We start from the raw sequence: 26,523 nt of genomic DNA on the forward strand, positions 1-26,523 counted from the left end.
TCATGATCCATCCGCCTTGGTCTCCCAAAGTGCTGGGATTACAGGCGTGAGCCACCATGCCCGGCCTTAAAAAGATTTTCTTGTGATAAAATATACATACAATTTGCCATTGTAACCATTTTTATGTATACAGTTCAGTGGCGTTAAGTACATTCTTAACGCCACTGAACTGTATCTAGCACACGATCGTGGTTCACTGCAGCTTCAACCTTCTGGACTCAAGTAATCCTCCCACCTCAGCCTCCCAAGTAGTTGGGACTACAAGCTAACACCACCATTACCAACTAATTTTTGTATTTTGTGTAGAGACAAGGTCTCCCTATGTTGCCCAGGCTGGTCTCGAACTCCTTGGCTCAAGCAATCCTCCCACCTTAGCCTCCCAAAGTGCTGGGATTATAAGCATGAGCCACTGTGCACAGCTGTGGATGAGTTCTTGTTCACCTTTCTGCAGGCGCCATGTTTTCATCCCTCTGGAACCTCCCCATACCCCATCTTCTTGGCCTTTTATGGAGACTTCATTGGATAGGCATGAAGCATGGACATCCATTTAGAAATGTGATTGGGCGGCCGGGCACGGTGGCTCAAGCCTGTAATCCCAGCACTTTGGGAGGCCGAGACGGGCGGATCATGAGGTCAGGAGATCGAGACCATCCTGGCTAACACGGTGAAACCCCGTCTCTACTAAAAAATACAAAAAACTAGCCGGGCGAAGTGGCGGGTGCCTGTAGTCCCAGCTACTCAGGAGGCTGAGGCAGGAGAATGGCGTGAACCCGAGAGGAGGAGCTTGCAGTGAGCTGAGATCCGGCCACTGCACTCCAGCCTGGGTGACAGAGCAAGACTCCGTCTCAAAAAAAAAAAAGAAATGTGATTGGGCCAGGCGTGGTGGCTCACGCCTGTAATCCTAGCACTTTGGGAGGCTGAAACGGGTGGATCACCCGAGGTCAGGGATTCAAGACCAGCCTGGTCAACATGGTGAAACCCTGTCTCTACTAAAAATACAAAATTAGTCGGGCTTAGTGGCATGTGCCTGTAATCCTAGCTACTTGGGAGACTGAGGCAGGAGAATCGCTTGAACCCAGGAGGCGGAAGTTGCAGTGAGCCGAGATCACGCCAGCCTGGGCAACGATCGAGACTTCGTCTCAAAAAAAAAAAAAAAAAAAAAAGTGACTGGACAAAAAGGATATGATCTAAACCTAGCAAGGCCTGTCTGTTCAGATTCTTCTTGGCCTCTCTGTGCGGCATTCCCTCCTCCCAGGTATGGGGCGGGATCTCTTGTGAAATGGAGGTCTTATAACCTATGCTGAAGTCAAGTGAAATATACAGATAAATCTGAAATTAAAACGTTTTATTTGGGAAGAAAGAATTGCAATTCAGAGCATATATGCAGACTGGCCGGTCTTCAGTATGCCTGAAGAACAAAGAGAAGGTTAGAGGTTTTATGGAAAGGGGAAATGTTACATATTGCTCTTTGAGGAAGCTCATTGGCACTAGTAAGGTTTCAGAGAGCTGGCAAGCAAGCTCTGATTGGAGAGTGATGGCAGTGCGTAGAACTAGTCTTAGAGTTGCAGCAGTTTGCTTCAGAAGCCATGAGATAAAACTGGTTTCAAGGCCAGGCGTGGTGGTTCACGCCTGTAATCTCAGCACTTTGGGAGACTGAGGTGGGTAAATCACTTAAGGTCAGCGGTTCGAGACCATCCTGGCCAACCTGGTGAAACCCTGTCACTACTAAAATTACAAAAATTAGTCAGCCGTGGTGGCGGGCGCCTGTAATCCCAGCTACTCGGGAGTCTGAGGCAGGAGAATAGCTTGAACCCAGGAGGTGGGGATTGCAGTGGGCTGAGATCAGACCACTGCACTCCAGCCTGGGCGACAAAGTGAGCCTCCATCTCAAACAAAGCAAAACAAAACAAAAAACTGGTTTCAGATCATAGCAAGCAGTTTCAGCAGCCAGGCTTGCAGATAATTACTTTTTTGGAGCAATGTTATGTGCCTGGACTGCTTCCCCCGACCTCCTGACTCTGTTTCAGCTGGGTATGTCAAGAATGACCCAATTCGTATGATCTTTCTTTCTTTCTCTCTCTTTCTTTCTTTCTTTCTTTCTTTCTTTCTTTCTTTCTTTCTTTCTTTCTCTCTCTCTCTCTTTCTTTCTTTCTTTCTTTCTTTTCTTTTTCTTTCTTTCTTTCTTCTTTTCTTCCTTTCTTCCTTTCTTTTCTTTCCTCCCTCCTTGCCTTGCCTTTCTTTCCTTTCTTTCTCTGTGTCTTGCTCTATTACCCAGGCTGGAATATAGTGGTGCAATCATGGCTCACTGCAGCCTCCACCTCCTGAGCTCAAGCGATTCTTGGCCTCCCAAGTATCTGGGACTACAGGCACGTGCCACCATGCCCAGCTAATTTTTTGTATTTTTTGTAGAGATGGGGTTTCACCTTGTTGCCCAGGCTGGTCTCAAATTCCTAGGCTCGAGTGATCCACCCTCAGCCTCTCAAAGTGCTGGAATTACAAGCATGAGCCACCACGCCCAGCTGAAGTATGATCAACTTTTACACCTACAATCACACATGATAGGACAGATCATTTCTTTTGTTTTTCTTTTTTGAGACAGAGTCTTGCTCTGTTGCCAGGCTGGAGTGCAGTGGTTCAATCTTGGCTCATTGCAATCTCTGCCTCCTGAGTTCAAGTGATTCCCCTGCCTCAGCCTCCTGAGTAGCTGGGACTACAGGTGTGCACCACCACGCCCAGCCAATTTTTTGTATTTTAGTAGGGACGGGGGTTTCACCATGTTGGCCAGGATGTTCTCAATCTCCTGACCTTGTGATCCACCCACCTCGGCCTCTCAAAGTGCTGGGATTACAGGGGTGAACCACCTCACGTGGCCAGAGAATTTTTTTATAGCCAGCTCCAAGACAGGTAATTTATAAAGAAAAGAGGTTTATTTGGCTCAAGGCAGGAGAATATTAGAGTATATTTTAGTTTCTAAGGTACTATGGTTTGGATACTTAATCCCTCCAAATTTAATGTGGAAATGTGGCCCCCAGTATTGGAGGTGGGGCCTGGTGGGAGGTGTTTGGGTCATGGGGGTGGATCCCTTGTGAATAGCTTGGTGCTGTCCTCACTGTAATGAGTGAGTTCTCACTCTCTGAGTTCCCACAAGAGCTGGTTGTTAAAAAGAGCCTGGCACCTCCCTGCTCTCTCTGTCTTGCTTCCTCTCTCTCCATGTGGTCTGCACACGCCATATCCCCTTCCCCTTCCGCCACGATTAGAAGCTTCCTGAGGCCTCACCAGAAGCAGATACTGGAGCCATGCTTCTTGTATAGCCCACAGAACTGTGAGCCAAATAAACCTCTTTTCTTTATAAACTACCAGCTTCAGGAATCCCTTTACAGCAATGCAAAAGAACTAAGATATACAGCCTGCCCTGGGGAGAAAAGGGAGCAGGTGAAAGGAGGGCAGGAGAAGCTCAGAGAGAGAGAGAGAGATTCTGTTTTCTGAGGCCTAAAACACTCCAATGTTATGACAAAAGACTGTCTTTCACCTTTATGGCTCTGAAGGCTGTTCTGAAGCTGCTTCAGGAACCAAGGACAAAAGGCCAAATGTTATTTATTTATTTATTTATATGTTATTTCTTTTAAGATGGAGTCTCACTCTGTTGCCCAGGCTGGAGTGCAGTGGTGTGATCTTGGCTCACTGCAACCTCTGCCTCCCGGGTTCAAGCCATTCTCATGCCTCAGCCTCCAGAGTAGCTGGGATTACAGGTACCCACCACCATATCTGGCTAATTTTTTTTTTTTTTTGCATTTTTAGTAGAGACGAGGTTCCACCATGTTGGCCAGGCTGGTCTTGAACTCCTGACCTCAAGTGATCAGCCTGCCTCGGCCTCCCAAAGTGCTGGGATTATAGGCATGAGCCACCGCGCCCAGCCCAAATGCTTTTAAAATATATACTTATTGTTTTAGTCACTTAGGAAATAACAAGGGCTATGGCGCTTATCAACCAGGAAGTGTGAACAAAAACCTATATATATATCATAACATCACAACATCCAAGCTCAATGTGCCATTACAATGTTGGCTGGAACATCGTGCACTACTTATAAGAATGGGCCTTTGCCAGGTGCGGTGGCTCACGCCTGTAATCCCAGCACTTTGGGAGACCAAGTCAGGCGGATCACCTGAGGTCAGGAGTTCGAGACCAACCTGACCAACATGGAGAAACCCTGTCTCTACTAAAAATACAAAATTAGCCGGACGTGATGGTGCATCCCTGTAATCCCAGCTACTCAGGGGGCTTGAGGCAGGAGAATGGCTTGAACCTGGGAGGCAGAGGTTGTGGTGAGCTGAGATCTCACCATTGCACTCTAGCCTGGGCAACAAAAGCGAAACTGCATCTCAAAAAACAAAACAAAACAAAACAAGACACCCCAAAAGGACTGAGTTCTGGGAGCTTCTGAATATCTGCACGTGTGGAGGTTCCTGGAGGGTGGTACACCCAGAGGGTGCATGGAAGCTCCGCACCCCTTTCCCCCATACCTTGCCCTACGTATCTCTTCATCTGTATCTTTTGTAATATCCTTGATAATAAACTGGTAAATGTGTTTCCCTGAGTTCTGGGAGCCCCTCTAGCAATTTTTTTTTTTTTTTTTTTGAGACGGAGTCTCGCTCTGTCGCCCAGGCTAGAGTGCAGTGGAGTGATCTTGGCTCACTGCAAGCTCCGCCTCTTGGGTTCATGCCATTCTCCTGCCTCAGCCTCCCGAGTAGCTGGGACTACAGGTGCCCACCACCACACTTGGCTAATTTTTTTGTATTTTTAGTAGAGACGGGGTTTCACCGTGTTAGCCAGGATGGTCTCCATCTCCTGACCTCGTGATCCGCCCGCCTCAGCCTCCCAAAGTGCTGGGATTACAGGTGTGAGCCACCGCACCCGGTCCCCTCTAGCAAATTAAATTAACCAAAGGAAGGGGTGGTGGGAACCCCGATTTATAGCCCGTCAGTCAGAAGCACAGGTGACACAACCTGGGGCTTGCCATTGGCATCTGAAGGTGGGGGGCAGTCTTGGGGACTGAGCCATCAACCTGTGGGATCTGAAGCTATCTCCAGGTAGAGAGTGTCAGAATTGAATTGAATAGAATTGGAGGACACCCAGTTGGTGTCCACTGCAGAACTGACTGCTTGATTGCTGGTGGGGAGATATCCCCACATATTTTGGGGTCACAGAAGTCTACTGTGTTGATTGTTGTGTGAGACCAGAGGAAAGAGAGTTTGTGTTTTTTCCACTCAGACTTTGGCTTGCTAGAAAACAAATAGAGAGACCGGGCATGGTGGCTCATGCCTGTAATCCCAGCACTCTGGGAGGATGAGGTGGGTGGATCACCTGAGGTCAGGAGTTTGAGACCAGTCCGACCAATGTGGTAAAACCCCGTCTCTACTAAATACAAAAAAATTAGCCAGGTATGGTGGTGCATTCCTGTAATCTCAGCTACTCGGGAGGTTGAGGCAGGAGACTCGCTTGAACCTGGGAGGTAGAGGTTGCAGTGAGCTGAGATCGTGCCACTGCACTCCAGCCTGGGCAAGACAGAGTGAGACTCCATCTCAAAAAAAAAAAAAAAAAAAGAAAAAAAAGAAAAGAAAAGAAAAAGAAAACAAATGGAGGCCCCAGCTTGGAGTTCATTGCCATGTCTGCTCTGGCCCCAGCAGAGGCTGTCCTGGACTTAGCTTCAGCAGTGCAATTCTTACTGCACTGACTTAGCGAGCATGACTTAGCGATCATTCAGACAACTGCTCTCCCACGTGAGGATGGTGAGAAAATGACGCTGCAGCCAGCGTCAGAAGTCTCGTTTTATAAGCAGTTGTGCTGTGCTGTGCTGTGCTGGCAATGGTGCCCTGTGGTTACCACTTTCTTACAGAACTCACAGAAGCTGTGCTTCAGCTTTGGGATGCTGAGATGAATGGGCTTTGGAGAGAATGTGACAGTTCAAAAAAAAAAAAAAAAAAAAAGACTTCCGTTTTTAGACATGCATATTTAGCTGTTTGGGAATGCAATTGTTTCCTTCTTGAATGTCAAATATAAGAGTGCTACAGGCAGGGTGCAGTGGCTCACGCCTGTAATCCCATCACTTTGGGAAGCCAAGGCAGGCAGATCACTTGAGGTCAGAAGTTCGAGACCAGCCTGGTAACATAGCGGAACCTCGTCTCTACTAAAAATACAAAAATTAGCTGGACGTGTTGGTGGGCGCCTGTAATCCCACCTACTTGGGAGGCTGAGGCACAAGAATCGCTTGAACCCAGGAGGTGGAGGTTGCAGTGAGCTGAGATCGTGCCACTGCATTCCAGCCTGGGTGACAGAGTGAGACTCAGTCTCAAAAAAAAAAAAAAAAAAAAAAAAAAAAAAAAAAGAGTGCTACATGACCATATTTGTGCTGAAATCCTCTTTCTTACTATCATTCCCATTCCATTTCGTTTAGACTTGTGACTGAAAGAGGGTCAGGTTGCTTGCCGCTTGCAGAAAGAAGCCAAAATAAGAGCAAGGCGTGTTAAAAAGAAAGTGAATTTCACTATCCGTTGCTAGCAAGGGGAAGACTGGCCAGAATCCTTTCCAAAAATTGCCATTTTCCAATTTCTGGAGAGGGAGCCCTGGTTTAAGAAGAGGGGCTTGGACTGTGGAAGAGGCATGGGGGGCTAGGAGGTGCCAGGTGGCGTGTCTCGCTCCAGTGACTTCTTTTCAATTATTGTTCCATCTGCTGAAGGGGCCAGCACGATCGTGAGTGCACCCAGCTTACAAATCAATCACAGTCAATCTCTAGCTGAGAGTGAACTCCAGCCTTGAAGTAAACCCCTGCTAAGGAGAGAATTCTAGGGATATCTGGTCCGTGTCAGAATTCAGCTCCGGAAACTTCTTTTTTTTTTTTTTTTAAGTATAAACGCTTTTTATATTCAGCCCCTGTAAAGCCATTAGATGTTGGAAAGTTTTTAAACACGAACCAAAGGGTTTAATTTTAACAACTTAGCTAAGAATGGGTGAAATCCTACCCATTTAATAGAGTTCTGCAAACTAGTAACAAAGTGTAAAACGAAAGGAAGGGTCCCTTGGAGATGTGAAATTCTTCTGTTGAGAGTCTTGTCTTCTTTATTCAAGAAGTTCGTAGCCATTTTCAGAATTCACTCAAGAACCAACTTCTTAATTTAGATATCAGCAAACGAGTCATGGCAAAAAAATACACAAAGAGAAACACCACCACATCGAAAAGCATGAAGAGCCAGAGGTCCAACCAGTAGGAGTGTTTGGGAAGCCCGTTTGCACCAGACCGAAGCCGCACATCGAGGTTCTGCCTCTCTCCCTCGCTCAAGCCTCGCCGCTCCCGGAGACCATCTCGACCATCAACACCCCATGCGTCCATCTCCATCTCGCTCCTGCAGCTTCCTAACAATCCCAGAAACTCCAGCTCCGGAAACTTCTAAGGAAATCTATAACCAGATAAGTGAGCATGGTGTGAGTTTAGCAAGCATCCAGGTAAATAAGTGTGCGTGACACATGAGAGCGTAAAGTTGGAAAGGGAAGGGCGTTTGAAAGCGCGTGTCGTAAGACCAAAGAAAACACACCTGCAGTTTGTCTCAAAGCTACGTCTTGAGACTGAGGAGAAAGGAGGGAAGGAAAACAAGTTTTTAAAACACAGTTTGAAGCTAAGCTGGGTCTCACTCTATTGCCCAGGCTGGAGTACAGTGGAGCAATCATGGCTGACTGCAGCCTCGACTTCCCAGGACCAAGTGATCCTCCCACCTCAGCCTCCCAAGTAGCTGGGATTACAGGCGTGAGCCACCGCACCTGGTCTCTTTTTCTTTCTTGTTTTTAAAAGATATTTGAAATTTAGCTTTATATTCTGGTCAGGCACAGTAGCTCACACCTGTAAACCCAGTGCTTTGGGAGGCTGAGGCAGGAGGAATTCTTGGGCCCAGGAGTTTCAGACCAGCCTGAGGAATATAGCAAGACCCCATCTCTACAAAAAATTAACAAAAAGTTAGCCAGGCATGGTGGTGTGCGCCTGTGCTATCCCAGCTACTCAGGAGGCTGGAAATGGGAAGGTCATTTGAGTCCTGGAGGCTGAGGTGCAGTGAGCTATGATCACGCCACTGCACTCCAGGTAGGCAACAGAGACCCTGTCTCTACAAAAAAGAAAAAGAAATGGTCACAGCCACGCATCAGCAGATGTCCAATAATTCCAATGATAGCTGTAATAGTAAGAAAATGAGAGGCCCGGCTGAGTGCCGTGGCTCACGCCTGTAATCCCGGTACTTTGTGATGCCGAGGTGGGCAGATCACCTGAGGTCAAGAGTTGGAGACCAGCCTGGCCAACATGGTGAAACCCCATCTCTACTAAAAATACAGAGAAGTAGCCGGATGTGGTGGTGGGCACCTGTAATCCCAGCTACTCAGGAGACTGAGGCATGAGAATCGCTTGAACCCGGGAGGCAGAGGTTGCAGTGTGCTGAGATTGCACCACTGCACTCCAGCCTGGGCGACAGAGAGGGACTCCATCTCAAAAAAAAAAAAAAGAAAAGAAAGAAAGAAAGAGAGAAAATTAAAAAAGAAAATGACAGGCTAGGCGTGGTGACTCGTGCCTGTAATCCCAGCACTTTGGGAGGCCCAGGTGGGAGGATGGCTTGAGCCCAGGAGTTCGAGACCAGCCTGGGCAACATAGTGATATGGTTTGGCTGTGTCCCCATCCAAATCTCATCTTGAATTCCCACGTGGGAGGTAATTGAATTATGGGGGCAGGTCTTTCCCATGCTGTTCTCGTGAGAGTGAATAAGTCTCACAAGATCTGATGGTTATAAAAAGGGGAGTTTCCCTGCACAAGCGCTCCTCTCTTTGCCTGCTGCCATCCACGTAAGATGTGACTTGCTCCTCCTTGCCTTCCTCCATGATTGTGAGGCTTCCCCAGTCACATGGAACTGTAAGTCCAATTAAACCTCTTTCTTTTGTGGCTTGCCCAGTCTCTGGTATGTCTTTATCAGTAGCGTGAAAACGGACTAATACATATAGTGAGACCCTATCTCTACAAAAAATACACACATTAACTGAGTGTAGTGGCACGTGCCTTTGGTCCCAGCTATTTGGGAGGCTGAGGTGGGAGGATCACTTGAGCTCGGGAGGTTGAGGCTGCAGGACTGCACCACTGCACTCCAGCCTGGGCGAGAGAGTGAGATCCTATCTCAAAAAAAAAAAAAAGAAAAAGAAAAAGAAAAAAAAGAAAAACAACAACAACAAAAAACATGTCCTTCAGGGAGCCCAGAGATGGTGATTCCCTCTGTTCTCAGGGCAGCAGGGCAGGGTCCCTGGAATAGTCAACTCCAGATGTTTCAGAGGGCACCCCAGTGTGGTAGAGTCTGGCTGTGTTTCCCACACTCCCCACATGTGGTGAGCACGTGTGACCAACTGGCCAAGGAGGGCTCTGCCATTAGACACTATTTCAGTGCCCCTTGTCATCATGGACAAGGGTCCACAGAACTGCTGGAGGCAGAAGGTTCTTCCAGGTTCCCAAAGGCTCAGGGCGGATCAAGGCGTGGCCAACAGATAGGGATGGGAAGAGGTGGCCTGGTAGGGTGGTACCTCCACACTATGCCCTAAAACACCATCATCACACAGATCAGAAACCTCTATCTTTTTGTGGCTGATGTGTAATTTTCTTTTTTTTTTTGAGACAGAGTTTCACTCTTCTTGCCCAGGCTGGAGTACAACGGCGAAATCTTGGCTCACCGCAACCTCCGCCCTCTGGGCTCAATCAATTCTCCTGCCTCAGCCTCCTGAGTAGCTGGGATTACAGGCATGCGCCACCACACCCAGCTAATTTTTGTATTGTTTTAGTAGAGACGGGGTTTCTCCATGTTGGTCAGGCTGGTCTCGAACTCCCAACCTCAGGTGATCCACCCGCCTCAGCCTCCCAAAGTGCTGGGATGACAGGTGCGAGTCACCGCGCCCACCCTGCTGGTGTGTAATTTTATGGTGCCCAAGCCAAATGCAGCACGGCTGCTCTCATAATGCATATACCTCTGCAAATTAGACCTTCATCTTTGTTTTGAAATGTCTAATAGGAAAAGATATGTTCAGATTCAAAGTCAATTCACATTACATAAGAAATGTAAACATTCCACTTGTCCACAAAATAAAGAGCTGCCAGATTCTTAGGTTTTTTTGTTTGTTTGTTTGTTTGGTTTTTTTCCAGACAGGGTCTCACTCTGTCAACCAGGCTGAAGTGCAGTGGTACTATCACGGCTCACTGCCGCCTCTGCCTCCTGGGTTCAAGTGATTCTTCTGCCTCAGCTTCCTGAGTAGCTAGAATTAGAGGCATGTGCCACCATGCCTGGCTACCAGGTTCTTTAAATATAATTTGAACTGTTGCAAAATTTTAAATGGATGATAAAAAACGTTAAACGTTAACTTGTGCTAACACAACTTCTTGATGGTAGGTATCAAGCATTTGAAGTTGGTCGGGAGTGGCTTACGCCTGTAATCTCAGCACTTTGGGAGGCTGAGGTGGGCAGATCACCTGAGGTCAGGAGTTCGAAACCAGCCTGGCCAACATGATGAAACCCATCTCTACTAAAAGTACAAAAATTAGCTGGGCATGGCCGAGCGCGTTGGCTCACACCTGTAATCCCAGCACTTTGGGAGGCCAAGGCGGGCGGATCACCTGAGGTCAGGAGTTTGAGACCAACTTGACCAACATGGTAAAACCCCGTCTCTACTAAAAATACAAAAATTAGCCAGGAATGGTGGCAGGCACCTGTAATCCCAGCTACTCAGGGACTGAAGCAGGAGAATCACTTGAACCTGGGAGGCGGAGGCGGAGGTTGCTGTGAGCCGAGATCGCGCCATCGCACTCCTGCCTGGGCAACAAGAGTGAGACTTCGTCTTAAAAAAAAAAAAAAAAATTAGCTGGGCGTGGTGGTGTGCGCCTGTAATCCTAGCTACTCGGGAGGCTGAGGCAGGAGAATCACTTGAACCCGGGAGGTGGAGGTTGCAGTGAGTCAAGATCATGCAACTGCACTCCAGCCTGGGCAACAGAGTAAGACTCCATCTCAAAAAAAAAAATATATATATATATATGTGTGTGTGTGTGTGTGTGTGTGTGTGTGTGTGTGTGTGTGTGTGTGTGTGTGTGTGTGTGTATAGTTTGGCTGTGCACGGTGGCTCACACCTGTAATCCCAGCACTGGGAGGCTGATGTGGGCAGATCACTTGAGGCCAGGAGTTCGAGACCAGCCTGGCCAACATGGCAAAACCCTGTCTCCACTAAAAATACAAAAATCAGCCAGGCATAATGGTGGGCGCCTGTAATTCCAGCTACTTGGGAGGCTGAGGTAGAATTATTAGAATTGCTTGAATATGGGAGGTGGAGATTGCAGTGAGCTGAGAGCCTACCACTGCACTCTAGCCTGGGTGACAGAGCAAGACTCAGCCTCAAAAAATAAAAATAAAATAAAATAAATAAATAAAATTAAAGGCCAGTCACGGTGCCTCACACCTGTAATCCCAGCACTTTGGGAGGCCGAGGTGGACGGATTACCTGAGGTCAGGAGTTCAAGACCAGCCTGACCAACATGGAGAAACCCTGTCCCTACTAAAAATACAAAATTGGCCAAGCGTTATGGTGCATGCCTGTAATCCCAGCTACTTGGGAGGCTGAGGCAGGAAAATCGCTTGAACCCGGGAGGCAGAGGTTGCAGTGAGCCAAGACTGCACCATTGCACTCCAGCCTGGGTAACAAGAGTAAAACTCCATCTCAAAAAAAAAAAAAAAAAAAAAAATATATATATATATATATTTATAGTTTATGAAAAGGAAAAGTTATGAATGAGCTGGGTGTGGTGGCTCATGCTTGTAATCCCAACATTTTGGGAGGCCAAGGTGGGAGGATCACTTGAGGCCAGGATTTTGAGACCAGCCCGGGAAACAGTGAGACTCCATCTGTATAAAAATTTTAAAATTTAGCCAGGTGTGATGCTGCATGGGTAGTCTCAGCTACTCGGGAAGCTGGGGCAGGAGGATCGCTTGAACTTAGGAGTTTGAGGCTGCAGTGAGCTATAATGGCACCACTGCACTCCAGCCTGGGCAACAGAGTGAGACCCCCATCTCAAAAGAAAGGGAAGAAAGGAAGAAGGAAGGAAGGAAGGAAGAAAAGTTATGTTGATGGAAGCAAACTGCAATAGATTGTTGAAAGGCTATTGGCCAGGTGCAGTGGCTTACGCTTGTAATCCCCACACTTTGGGAGGCTGAGGCAGGTGGATCACTTGAGGTCAGGAGTTCGAGACCAGCCTGGCCAACATGGTGAAACCTCGTCTCTACTAAAAATACAAAAATTAGCAGGGCATGGTGGTGTGCACTTGTAATCCCAGCTACTCAGGAGGCTGAGGCAGGAGAATGGCTTGAACTCAGGAGGCAGAGGTTGCAATGAGCCGAGATCACACCACTGCACTCCAGCCTGGGCGACAGAGCCAGACTCTGTATCAAAAAAGAAAAAAGCCACAAATTCCTCTCATCCTAGTGTACATACCACTGTGCAATCTCTGCCATTCATTCGTCCCATCCATCGCTGAGACTTATTTCTCCCCCTCTCCATTCTCCCTTCACCTCTCTAGTCTGGGCTGGCTTTGTGACTTGCTTTGGTCAATAGAATGGGGCAGGAGTGACTCAGGACTCTCACAGGTCAGGAAGTTTGAAGCTTCTGCCTTGATTCTCTTAGAAAACTCTAGGTGCTATATAAGGAAGCTCATCTAGCCTATTAGAGGATGAGGGGCCATCTTAGACATTTTAGGAGGAACTCCAGTCAAAACTGGCAGAGGAACTGCCCAATCCAATCACTGGAATAGTAAGAAATAGTAAACTATTGTTGCTTTGGGCCACTAAGTTTTGTAGTGGCTTGTTACACAGCCAAGCCTAACTAAAGCACAAGCTCAGTTTATCTTATCATTAAAAAATAAAAATATGCCAGGAGTGGTGGCTCACACCTGTAATCTCAGCACTTTGGGAGGCTGAGGCGGGTGGATCACCTGAGGTCGGGAGTTTGAGACCAGCCTGATCAACATGGAGAAACCCCGTCTCTACTAAAAATACAAAATTAGCCGGGTGTGGTGGAGCATACCTGTAATCCCAGCTACTCAGGAGGCTGAGGCAAGAGAATCGCCTGAACCCGGGAGGCGGAGGTTGTGGTGAGCCAAGACCATGCCGTTGCACTCCAGCCTGGGCAACAAGAGCAAAACTCCGTCTCAAAAAAAATAAAAAATAAAAAATAAAATAAACAAACAAACAAAAACACCAAATAAGTAAAATTAATTAAATAAAAATATATAATGGCCGGGTGCAGTGGCTCAAGCCTGTAATCCCAGCACTTTGAGAGGCCGAGACGGGCGGATCACGAGGTCAGGAGATCGAGACTATCCTGGCTAACACGGTGAAACCCCGTCTCTACTAAAAAATACAAAAAAACTAGCCGGGCGAGGTGGCGGGCGCCTGTAGTCCCAGCTACTCGGGAGGCTGAGGCAGGAGAATGGCCTAAACCCGGGAGGCGGAGCTTGCAGTGAGCTGAAATCCGACCACTGCACTCCAGCCTGGGCGACAGAGCGAGACTCCATCTCAAAAAATAAAAAAATAAAAAAATAAAAATAAAAATATATAATGGGGAGCGTAGGTGAGGATATAGGTGAAAAAAATTGGCTCTACATTGGTAATTTTTTTTTTTTTTAAAGACATGGTCTTGCTTTGTCGAAGTGGCAAGGTCACAGCTCATTGCAACCTCCTGGACGCAACTGATCCTCCCACCTCAGCCTCCTGAGTAAGTGAGACTACAGACACGTGCCACCACGCACAGCTAATTTTTAAATTGTTTTGTAGAGATGGGGGGGGGTCTCACTATGTTGCCCAGGCTGGTCTCGAACTCCTGGGCTCAAGTAATCCCTCCTCAGTCTCCCAAAGTGCTGGGATTACAGGCGTGAGCCACCGCACCTGGCCTACATTGGTCATTGTTGAAGGTGAGGATTTGTTATCTACTTATCTACTTTTATGTATGTTTGAAATTTCTCATAATAAAAAGTTTAAAAAGCAAAAGAGAGGGTTAGAAATATTTCATTAGAAAATTTTATATACATGCTTGATATTTCACACCTTTCCTAATGGTTTGTATTTCATTTTCTTTTTATGTTGCCTTTTGTTTTTAAATTTTTACCTAGTTAACTTTTTTTTTTTTTTTTTTTTTTTTTTTTTTTTTGAGACAGAGTCTGGCTCTGTCACCCAGGCTGGAGTGCAGTGGCGCGATCTCGGCTCACTGCAACCTCCGTCTCCTGGGTTCAGGTCATTCTCCTGCCTCAGCCTCCCGAGTATCTGGGACTACAGGCGCCGGTCACCACGCCCGGCTAATTTTTTGTACTTTTTAGTAGAGACGGGGTTTCGCTGTGTTGGACAGGATGGTCTTGATCTCCTGACCTCGTGATCCGCCCGTCTCCGCCTCCCAAAGTGCTGGGATTACAGGCTTGAGCCACCGCGCCCTGCCCTTTTTTTGTTTTTGTTTTTTTTTTTTTTGAGACGGAGTCTTGCTCTGTCGCCCAGGTTGGAGTGCCTTGGCGCAATCTCGGCTCACTGCAAGCTCCGCCTCCGGGGTTCACGCCATTCTCCTGCCTCAGCCTCCTGAGTAGCTGGGACTACAGGCGCCCGCCACCACACCCGACTAATTTTTTTTGTATTTTTAGTAGAGACGGAGTTTCACCGTGTTAGCCAGGATCGTCTCGATCTCCTGACCTCGTGATCTGCCCGCCTGGGTCTCCCAAAGTGCTGGGATTACAGGCGTGAGCCACCTCGCCCGGCCCCTAGTTAACTTTTTTTTTTTTTTTAATTTCCTCCTTTTCCTTTTTTTCTCTTGAAGTTGAAGCCTTGGAGGTGCTTTTCATTCAATTACAGAAAGCACCACCCCAGCTTAAAATGTATTTAATTTTATTTACAGGATTACATAATATATGGAAAATGAAATACATGTTTTTCCCACGGGGTCCCATTTTTGACTCCCCCAATACCCTCCAGTTCATCCCGGAATGCCGTAGAAATCTATACATTTCCTGGATGTCTCAGGAGGTGAAGAAAAAAAAGGCAGGGAGTGAGCCCAGCTGACTCTACATCCAGAAACCTCTCTCGCCCCCAGGCAGGATTCCAACAGTGCGGAAGCCCCCAGTCCCCAAGTCCGGGGTGGCAAGGACGTCCAGCCTCCCCGGGGAGCCACCTTGGCCCTCCCTCCCTCCTGCTGGCTGGGTGCCGCGCTGCGGGGCTGCTCAGGTTGGTAACTGTGCAGACTGACGCCGGGGCCCGCCTGCTTGACGATGGGGGTTGGTGGGGTGGGGGTGCTGCGAGGGGCGACAAGGCTCTCCCTTGCTGCAACCACGGAAAAGGCGGGTCAGCCTCCATTACAAACCGCTGTAGGAGGGGCCAGAAGCTTGGCTTGGCCAGACCCGGCCGTCGTTGAATCCCTGCATCCATCCTGCCCAGGTCCCCTGCTGAGTCCCCCCTGGGCTGTGATCGTTGCGGATTTAAACACCACACTGTGGAAGCGGCCCTCCGTGTACCCATGAAGTGAAGGGGCGCGTGGCAAATAAGGCGGGGCGAGAGCGGCCAGAGCAGACCCCGGCGGGGTGGCCCGCCCGGGAGGTGGCTGAGGGTCCCCGGCTGCGGGGTGAGGGGTGGGACCGGGCGGCACCCCCTCCGTGATCGCCACCAGAGGCGCCTGGAACCCGAGTTTCAACCTCCCGGTGGATCCTGTCCCCGCTTCCTAGCGATGTTTGTCATGACTGCTGCGAATTCTCCGACCTCAAGGCCACTCTCCTTTCCTTCCAAGGACGCCCAGAACCCGCGGAGGGAGGGGGGGTGAGGGAGGGGGGAGGGAGGAGGGAGGAGGGAGGAGGGAGGGAGGAACGTGGCGGGGAGAAGAAGAGAGGGAGGGAGGAAAAGGAACGAACTGCGTTGGCCTGTCGCCTCCGCACTGTAAGATTCTGGCACCCTGGGTCCCGGCCCCCTCTCCTGGGGCCAAACGTTCCGGTTCCTGATGCCAGGCTGCAGAAAAAATGAGCACACAGAACACGTGGACTAGCACATAAATAAGGTTATTACCTCCTTTTTATTTTTTGCACACTAATTAATAAATAAACTACTGCAACGGAAAAAGAGAAAGCAGGCAGAATGCAAACAGCCTGTCGGTGGCTCTGTTATATAAGAGGGATGCATGGAGGCTGCTTGGTGGTCAAAGAATTCCTCCAATGCCCGCTCCAAAGCGGAGCCCTGCAATGGCCTTAAATCAAAAGGAAAGCGGGCGTCAGCAGCAAGCACAGAAAGTGGGGCCTGGTTCAGCCAGAAACTAACACAGTATTCCTGCTGGAGTGGGGATGGGGGCACGACTATTACAAAACTAGGCCCCCCTGAAAGCGCCCTGCCCCACCCAACACACACATTCACTTCCTTGCAGGTTTCCGCTGCAGGCAGCTTCCATTGAACCATACCCTGACCTCCACTCCCATGACCAGAGTTGCTGGGGCTGGGAGCAGGCACCTGCCCCAAGCACTGGGCCGCCAGCGTCCCCTTGCCCAGGAATTTAGGACTGGGGTAGAGAAAGGGAAAACAGTGTATATGGAAAGCGGGAGATCATCCTGTGTAAACAGGGGAGCTGGGGAGAGAGAGGCTACAGGGATTATGCCTTCCGCCTCACTGCAGCATCCTCCCAGCATCTGTAACCATCCCTGTTTTCCGGTTCCCGAGGCACCTATGACCTATAACGTCCTTCTGAGGCTCAGTGAGCTAGAAACTTGTTACTTGCACCCAGCAGAGTTCTAAATAATATGCCCTCAAAACCAAGCTTGCTTTCTCGTTTTACTTTTTTTTTTTAATAGACTTTATTTTTTTTCGAGCAGTTTTAGGTTCACAGCAAAACTGAGAGGAAGGTGCAGAGATTTCCCATATTCCCCCCTGCCCCTGCACAAGCGCAGCCTCCCCCCAGCAGCATCCCCCTCCAGATGAGCCTGCATGGACATATCATTATCACCCAGGAACCACAGCTGACATTAGGGTTCACTCTTGCTGTGGTACATTCTGTGGGTTTGGACTAATGCATAATGCCACACATCCACCATTACAGTGTCATACAGAGTATTTTCACTGCCCTAAAAATCCGCTGTGCTCCACCTATTCATCCCTCCTCCCCACAACACCTGGCAGCCGCTGAATTATTTTTCACCTTCTCCATAGTCTTGCTTTTTCCAGAATGTCATATAGTTGGAATCATACAGTATGCAGCCTTTTCAGATTGGCTTTTGCTTAGTAATTCCTTTTACTTTTACAGTAAAAGTTTCCTGCTTACATTTTCCCAACCCTTCTTTCATGTAGTGTATGGTACATACACAGTACATCACATCTTCTAATTGAGGAAAAATCTCATTTCAGGCCTAGAAAAAAATTAGAATCAAGTGTTTTTCCTTTCAGAAAAAGGAAATTAACATTTGTGGAAAAGTTGAAATGAGAGATCCCAGCATTTCTATTTCCAGCCATAGTGCAACCTGTCTAAAGCGTTCTCTGATTTATCTTCCAGAGAGAGAGTTTTAAACACCTGGGGAGGCATGTGCAGAAGAGCGGTTTCCTCACCCAAGGATGGGCACCACCCTGTGGCCTGGCACCCATGGCACGGTTCTGAGGGCTTCCCCCTCTGCCCTGGCAGCGTGATTCCATCTGCCGTGAGGAGAGTCCAGCGGCGCTCTGCATTGAAACAAAGCCATGGAGCCCTGTTGCAGGAGCACCTGCAAACACTCATCACCTCCTTATTTCTCCGGCGGTCATAATCGGTGTGCCATTGGCAGGTGTTTCTCTCATTTAATCCCCACTCTGTTTCTGCAACATTCTCCCGTCAGCCATAATAACAGCAACAGCAGTTTAAATGTACTGACTGTTGATTATGTTCCAGGCACCTTCCTTTTTTTAATTTAATTTTTTTGAGACGGAGCCTCACTCTGTCACCCAGGCTGGAGTGCAGCAGTGCGATCTCTGCTCACTGCAACCTCCACCTCCTGGGTTCAAGTGATTCTCGTGCTTTAGCGTTCCGAGTAGCTGGAATTACAGGCACTCGCCACCACATCTCGCACATCCAGCTAATTTTTGTATTTTTAGTAGAGATGGGGTTTCCCCATGTTGCCCAGGCTGGTCCTGAACTCCTGACCTCAGGTGATCCACCTGCTTCGGCCTCCCAAAGTGCTGGAATTACAGGCATGAGCCACCGCACCCAGTCTCCAGGCACCTTTCTAAGGGCTTTATTTTTATTTATTTACCTTTTTTTTTTTAGACAGAGTCTCACTCTGTCACCCAGGCTGGAGTGCAGTGGCATGATCATGGCTCACTGCAGCCTCAACATCCTGGGCTCAAGCGATCCTCCCACCTTAGCCTACTGAGTAGCTGGGAGTACAGGTGGCATGTGCCACCACACCTGGCTAATTTTTGATGTTTTGCAGAGATGAGGGTTTCACTATGTTGCCCAGGCTGGTCTCCAACTCCTGGGCTCAAACCATCTTCCTGCCTTGGCCTCCCAAAGTGCTAGGATTACAGGCATGAGCCACTGCACCCAGCCTAGCACTTTTATTATTATTGTTGTTGTTATTTTCTTTCTTTTTTTTTTTTTTTTTTGAGACGCAGTTTTGCTCTTGTTGCCCAGGCTGGAGTGCAATGGCGCGATCTCAGCAAACCGCAACCTCCGCCTCCTGGGTTCAAGCGATTTTCCTGCATCAGCCTCCCGAGTAGCTGGGATTATAGGCATGCGCCACCATGCCTGGCTAATTTTGTATTATTAGTAGAGACGGGGTTTCTCCATGTTGGTCAGGCTGGTCTCAAACTCCCAACCTCAGGTGATCTGCCCGCCTCGGTCTCCCAAAGTGCTGGAATTACAGGTGTGAGCCATGGCGCCCGGCATTTATTATTATTATTTTCTTAGAGACAGGGTCCCACAATTCTTCTGCCTTGTCCTCTGGAGTAGCTGGGACTATGGGTCTGCTTCACTGTGTCTGGCTTATTCTCATTTTTCAAGATTTTTTTTTTTTTTTTTTTTTTTTTTTTTGAGATGGAGTCTCGCTGTGTCTCCCAGGCTGGAGTGCAGTGGCGTGATCTCGGCTCACTGCAAGCTCCGCCTCCCGGGTTCACGCCATTCTCCCGCCTCAGCCTCCCAAGTAGCTGAGACTACAGGCGCCCGCCACCACGCCTGGCTAGTTTTTTGTATTTTTAGTAGAGACGGGATTTCACCATGTTAGCCAGGATAGTCTCGATCTCCTGACCTCGTGATCCACCCGCCTCGGCCTCCCAAAGTGCTGGGATTACAGGCTTGAGCCACCGCGCCCGGCCTTTTTTTTTTTTTTTTTTTTTTTTTTTGAGACGGAGTCTTGCTCTGTCACCCAGGCTGGAGTGCCGTGGCCGGATCTCAGCTCACTGCAAGCTCCACCTCCCGGGTTCACGCCATTCTCCTGCCTCAGCCTCCCAAGTAGCTGGGACTACAGACGCCCGCCACCTCGCCCGGCTAGTTTTTTTGTATTTTTAGTAGAGACGGGGTTTCACCGTGTTAGCCAGGATGGTCTCGATCTCCTGACCTCGTGATCCGCCCGTCTCGGCCTCCCAAAGTGCTGGGATTACAGGCTTGAGCCACCGCGCCCGGCATTTTTCAAGATGTTAGTTAACTTGCTCAATATCACATACTAGTTGGGAGACAAAGTCAACACAGGTGGATCACTTAGCAAGGCAAATGGCTACAAATCCTGTTTAATAAAGCACACATTCAGTCCAAGAAAGTTGAGGCCACAGAGGGTATGATGTAGTTATCTATGGAAAGGTCCCTAAAAGTAAGTGCCTCTTCCTTTTTTCTGAGGCAAGGTCTCACTCTGTTGCCCAGGCTGGAGTACACTGGCACAAACACGGCTCACTGCAGCCTTGTCCTCCTGGGTTCAAGAAATCCTCCTGCTTCAGCCTCCCCAGTAGCTGGGAGTACAGGCACGCACCACCACACCCAGCTGATTTTTTACTTTTTGTAGAGACAGATTTTGCTATATATTGCCCAGGCTGGTGTGCCTCTTTCTTTCTTTCTTTTGTTTGGTTTTGTTTTTGAGATAGAGTCTCGCTCTGTTGCCCAGGCTGGAGTGCAGTGGCACCATCTCGGCTCACTGCAACCTCCACCTCTTGGGTTCAAGCGATTCTCCTGCCTCAGCCTCCTGAGTACCTGGGACTACAGGCGCCTGCCACCACGCCTGGCTAATTTTTTGTATTTCACCGTGTTAGCCAGGATGGTCTTGATCTCCTGACCTCGTGGTCCACCCGCCTTGGCCTGTGTTAGGATTCCAGGTGTGAGCCACCGTGCCCGGCCCTATTTTTATTTTTATTTTGAGACAGGGTCTCACTCTGTCACCCGGGCTGGAATGCAGTGGTGGGTTCATGGCTCACTGCAGCCTCAACCTCCTGGGCTCAAGCAATCCTCCCACCTCAGCCTCCCAAAGAGCTGGGACTACGGTTGTGAGCTACCATACCCAGCTACTTTTAAAAATTTTTGTAGAGATGTGGGTCTTGCCATGTTGCTCAGGCTGGTCTCAACCTCCTGGATTCAAGCAATCCTCCTGCCTCAGCCTCCCAAAGTGCTGGGATTACAGGCATGCGCCATCGCGCCCTGCCACAGTTCCTATTTTGTAATCTGCTGAGCTCTACTGCAATGCCTCTGCCCTGTTCTGCCTGGAATGCCGCTCCCTCCCTTCCCTCACCTTTCTGATGGCTTCTTCAAAAACTGAATTCACGGCCGGGCGCGGTGGCTCAAGCCTGTAATCCCAGCACTTTGGGAGGCCGAGACGGGCGGATCACGAGGTCAGGAGATCAAGACCATCCTGGGTAACACAGTGAAACCCCGTCTCTACTAAAAATACAAAAACTTAGCCGGGCGAGGTGGCAGGCGCCTGTAGTCCCAGCTACTCGGGAGGCTGAGGCAGGAGAATGGCGTGAACCCGGGAGGCGGAGCTTGCAGTGAGCTGAGATCCGGCCACTGCACTCCAGCCTGGGTGACAGAGCGAGACTCCGTCGCAAAAAAAAAAAAAAAAACAAAACTGAATTTACTATTCACCTACAGACATTCCCACCACCTCAAGAAAGGTGGGGTGTCACTGCCAAAGTGAAAGACAGGCCATACCACCTACCATTAAGAAAGAGGCAGCCGGGCGTGGTGGCTCACGCCTGTAATCCCAACACTTTGGGAGGCAGAGGTGGGCGGATCATGAGGTCAGGAGACTGAGACCATCCTGGTTAACACGGTGAAACCCTGTCTCTACTAAAAATACAAAATTACAAAATTAGCCGGGCATGGTGGCACATGCCTGTAATCCCAGCTACTAGGGAGGCTGAGGCAGGAGAATCGCTTGAACCTGGGAGGCGGAGGTTGTGGTGAGCCGAGATTGTGCCATTGCACTCCAGCCTGGGCAACAAGAGTGAAACTTCATCTCAAAAAAAAAAAAAAAAAAGTATTGGATATTACATAAATACTGAGTTTGGCCCAGGCCTGTAATCCCAGCACTTTGGGAGGCAGAAGTGGGTGGATCACCTGAGGTCAGGAGTTCGAGACCAGCCTGGCCAACGTGGCAAAACCCTCTCTCTACTAAAAATACAAAAAATTGGCTGGGCGCGGTGGCTCACGCCTGTAATCCCAGCATTTTGGGAGGCCGAGGCGGGCGGATCGCCTAAGGTTGGGAGTTTGAGATTAGCCTGGCCAGCATGGTGAAAACTCATCTCTACTAAAAATACAAAAATTAGCTGGGCGTGGTGGCAGGCACCTGTAATCCCAGCTGCTCAGGAAGCTGAGGCAGGAGAATCACTTGAACACGGGAGGCAGAGGTTGCAGTGAGCCAAGATCACACCATTGCACTCCAGCCTGGGCAACAGAGTGAGACTGTCTCAAAAAAACATATACAAAAAAAACAAAAAACAAAACCAAAAAATTAGCCGGGTGCAGTGGTGTGCGCCTATAATCCCAGCTACTTGGGAGGCTGAGTCAGGAGAATCGCTCAAACCCAGGAGGTGGAGGTTGCAGTGAGCCAAGATGGCGCCTTTGCACTCAAGCCTGAGTGAAACTCCATCTCAATAAATAAATAAATACTGAATTTGCATAAAATTCAGATAAAATGACTATAACAGAGCCCACTGGCCCAAGAGCAGGAAGCTGAGAGCGTTCCACCCGTCATGGGCAAGAGAGAAGCCTGGCCAAAGGGTCCCCATGTGGTGGTGTATTATTTATCTATGGCTGTGTAACCAAACTTAGCAGCTTAAAGCAACAATAAATACTTATTATCACAGGGTCTGTGGGCCAGGAATATGGGCACAGCTGTCAGGGTCTCTTTAGAGGTTGCAGTCATGCCTGGGCTGCAGTCTTGAAGACTTGACTTGGGCTGGAGGACCCACTTCCAAGATGGCTGACTCACATGGCTGACAAGCTGGGGCTGGCTGTTAACTGTAGGCCAGGCATGGTGGCTCACATGTGTAATCCCAGTACTTTGGGAGGCCAAGGCAGGAGGATGGCTTGAAGCCAGGAATTCGAGACCAGCCTAGGCAATATGGTGAGACCCCAACTCTATAAAACTTTTAAAAAATCTAGCAGGGTGGCCGGGCGAGGTGGCTCACACCTGTAATCCCAGCACTTTGGGAGGCTGAGGTGGGCAGATTGGCTGAGGTCAGGAGTTCAAGACCAGTCTGGCTAACATGGTGAAACCCCATTTCTACTAAAAAATACAAAAAATTAGCTGGGTGTGGTGGCAGGCGCCTGTAATCCCAGCTACTTGGGAGGCTGAGGCAGGAGAATCATTTGAACCTGGGAGGCTGAGGTTGCAGTGAGCCAAGATCACGCCATTGCACTCCAGCCTGGGTGATAGGAGCGAGACTTTGTCTCAAAAAAAAAAAAAAAAAAAAAATCTAGCAGGGTGTGGTAGCTCACACCTGTAATGCTAGCACTTTGGGAGGCTGAGGCCAGTAGATTGCTTGAGCCCACGAGTTCAAGATCAGCCTGGGGGTCAGGCTGGGTGGCTCGCACCTGTAATCCCAGTACTCTGGGAGGCTGAGGTGGGCAGATCACTTGAAGCCAGGAGTTCAAGACCAGCCTGGCCAACACAGTGAAACCCCACCTCGTCTCTACTAAAAATACAAAAATTAGGCCAGGCGAGGTGGCTCACACCTGTAATGCCAGCACTTTGGGAGGCTGAGGTGGTCGGATCACTTGAGGTCAGGAGTTTCTAATATAAATATATTTTTAAATATAAAAAAATTAGCTGGGTGTGGTGGTGCTACTCGGGAGGCTGAGGCAGGAGAATTGCTTAAACCCAGGAGGCGGAGGTTGCAGGGAGCTGAGATAGCACCACTGCACTCCAGCCTGGGGGACAGAGCAAGACTCAAACAAAAATAAAAACAAACAACAATTAACTAGGGGTAGTGGCATACACCTGTAGTCCCAGCTATTCGGTAGGCTGAAGTGGGAGGATTCCTCAGTTCCTCACCACATGGGGCTCTCTATAGGGCTGCTCAAGTATTTTCACAGCGTGGCAGCTGGCTCTCCCCAGAACAAGTGATTCGAGAGAGAGCAAGATGATGTGAAAGGAAAATAAAAACTTATTGGGACCTCAATTCACTCTGCCAAAAAAAAAAAAAAAAAAAAAAAATGAAGCTGAAAGCTGAGTCATGCAAGAAGCTGCCTTTCCTTTTATTCCTAAGCAAATAGCTACAGATAAAAGGTTAAATACCTCCACAGGTAGCTATGTTTACCTTATCTTATGGAAAGTGGTGATTACTGAGTGCGAGTTGAATACATAATTGACTGTTCCTCTACTTGCTCCTTTTCTCTTGCAGGATGTGGATTCAGTAATGTGACCATACCCTCCCTCTTTCTCCTCCAGCCTGCTTTTCCCCTTTGAATACCGAAGCTCTCAAAATCATCTTTGGAGAAAGGCACAGACCACTAACTGTTTCTGTGACTCATGTTTATTTCTTCCGGGCATGTCCTTAACCTTGGCAAAGTAAACTTCTAAATTGATTGAGACCTGTCTCAGACACTTTGGTTTATAGTGTAAACAAACTGCAATGTCTGTAATGGGCTACCTTCAGAAGTCACACTGTCACGCTTCTGCAGTATCCTATTGATTACACAGGTCAGCCTACTGAACTAGTGAACACCGAGATGTGAGGATCATTTGGGGCTTTTTTTTTTTTTTTTTTTTTAAAAGACGGAGTCGCCGGGCGCGGTGGCTCAAGCCTGTAATCCCAGCACTTTGGGAGGCCGAGACAGGCGGATCACGAGGTCAGGAGATCGAGACCATCCTGGCTAACACGGTGAAACCCCGTCTCTACTAAAAAAATACAAAAAACTAGCCGGGCGAGGTGGCGGGCGCCTGTGGTCCCAGCTACTCCGGAGGCTGAGGCAGGAGAATGGCGTAAACCCGGGAGGCGGAGCTTGCAGTGAGCTGAGATCCGGCCACTGCACTCCAGCCTGGGCGACAGAGCCAGACTCAGTCTCAAAATAAATAAATAAATAAATAAATAAATAAATAAATAAATAAATACAAAAATACAAAAATACAAAAAAAACTAGCCGGGCGAGGTGGCGGGCGCCTGTAGTCCCAGCTACTCCGGAGGCTGAGGCAGGAGAATGGCGTAAACCCGGGGAGGCGGAGCTTGCAGTGAGCTGAGATCCGGCCTCTGCACTCCAGCCCGGGCGACAGAGCATAAAAATAAAAAAAAAATAAAGACGGAGTCTTGCTCTGTCGCCAGGCTGGAGTGTAGTGGCAAAATCTCGGCTCATTGCAACCTCCACCCCCTGGGTTCAAGAGATTCTCTTGCCTCAGCCTCCTGAGTAGCTGGGACCACAGTTTTGGTAGAGATGGGGTTTTACCATGTTGGCTAGGCTGGTCTTGAACTCCCGACCTCAAGTGATCCACCTGCCTCAGCTTCCCAAAGTGCTGGGATTACAGGTGTGAGCCATCGTGCCTGGCCATTTGGGGCCATCTTTGTGGCTGCCTACCACAGATGGCCTCTGGAGAATGGCAAGAGCTCTGGATATGTGGCCCAGCCTGCATGAACTGTTGCTCTGGGCTATTCTTCTTCCTCAACTCTAATTTTGTGCTTGCTATACTAGCTAGGATTAGGTGTGGCTCATAAAACGGAAAATCAATTAAGTGGTTTAAAAAAGATATATATTTACTTCTCTTTCACATAAAAGTCCAGAGAAAAGTCTCAATAGGCTCAGGTTGGTTCTTTCTATCTTTGTACATTTTCACCGACAGGACATGGCTTCCATCCTTTTAAGATCACAAAATGGTTGCTGGAAGTCTACCATCACACCCACATTTGAAACAGGAAGTAAGAGAAAGGCCAGGCGCAAAAGGCCTTTCCTAGCAACCCCATCCATCAACTTTCACTTACATCTCAATGGTTATCCCCACTCAGCTGCAAGGGAAGCTGGGAAATATCATTTTCTTGTCTGGGCACAATTCTGTCCCCAATAACATAGGGGGACTGTTAATAAGAGAGAAGGGGAGAAAGGGGATCAGTTAGGCATGTCTACCATTTTGCTAAGCAAACTTCCCACACAATAATTTGGTCTCCCCAGCTCCTTTATTTACAACAGGAGGGCTCTCAATGGGGAACCCTGATGCTCTGTGCAAGCAGGATGTGAAGGCTAAGGTGGGATTGTCAGTTGCCTGGCTGAGTTTGAAGGTGTGCTCCAAAAACCCACAGTAAAGACCAGCAAAGACTGGGAGAGTTATGGTTTCCAAATACTTAAGGAAATCTCAATCCATTCATTAGCTGACCACTAAGCTATCCCAGTGGACTTCAGTGGCTGCACATGACAAAGAACACACAGAATTAGTTCAGAAGAAAAACAAGAATAGACAGCAGCAACACAATGCAGCCTGGAGGGGGAGAGAATCTGATTTCTAGAGTTATTCCATAATATTTCAAGGGTCCAATTTTCCAAAACTTTATGGGACAAAAAAAAATAAAACTGAAGTGATGATAGTTGCAAACATCTGTGAAAATACTAAAACTACAGAATTATACACTTTAAATGGGTGGATGGTATGGTGTGAATTTTTTTTTTTTTTTGAGACGGAGTCTTGCTCTGTCTCCCAGGCTGGAGTGCAGTGGCATGATCTCGGCTCTCTGCAGCCTTGCTTCTCAAGTTCAAGTGATTCTCCTGCCTCAGCCTCCCTAGTAGCTGGGACTACAGGCACCCACCACCACGCCTGGCTAATTTTTCTACTTTTAGTAGAGACGGGGTTTCGCCATGTTGGTCAGGCTGGTCTCAAGTCCCAAAGTGCTAGGATTACAAGCATGAGGCACTTTGCCTGGCCAGTCGTATGTAAATTATGAAGCTGTTTAGAAAAAAAAGAAAGTGGGGCCAAGTGCGGTGGCTCACGCCTGTAATTCCAGCATTTTGGGAGGCCGAGGCGGGTGGATCCCCGAGGTCAGG

The 26,523-nt window shown here is 48.6% G+C and overlaps 2 protein-coding genes across 2 annotated transcripts in view; one reads left to right on the forward strand and one right to left on the reverse strand.

The window, feature by feature from the left end:
* The window catches only part of DDX3X (DEAD-box helicase 3 X-linked), a 451,205-nt gene that overhangs the window by 331,077 nt on the left and 93,605 nt on the right, over positions 1-26,523 (forward strand). The gene's annotated exons all lie outside the window — the stretch shown is intronic.
* On the reverse strand, positions 6,897-7,421 carry LOC126946169 (uncharacterized protein C4orf3 homolog). Its single transcript, XM_050776198.1, has one exon. It carries the CDS (start codon positions 7,391-7,393, stop codon positions 7,142-7,144), a length of 252 nt encoding a protein of 83 aa, XP_050632155.1. The 5' UTR covers positions 7,394-7,421; the 3' UTR covers positions 6,897-7,141.

Source organism: Macaca thibetana, chromosome X (assembly GCF_024542745.1).
Source record: "Macaca thibetana thibetana isolate TM-01 chromosome X, ASM2454274v1, whole genome shotgun sequence".
Taxonomy (NCBI): Eukaryota; Metazoa; Chordata; class Mammalia; order Primates; family Cercopithecidae; genus Macaca; species Macaca thibetana.

Coding starts and splice junctions, on each gene's coding strand:
- LOC126946169 (XM_050776198.1), bottom strand. CDS start 7,393: ATGGAGATGGACGCATGGGGTGTTGATGGTCGAGATGGTCTCCGGGAG.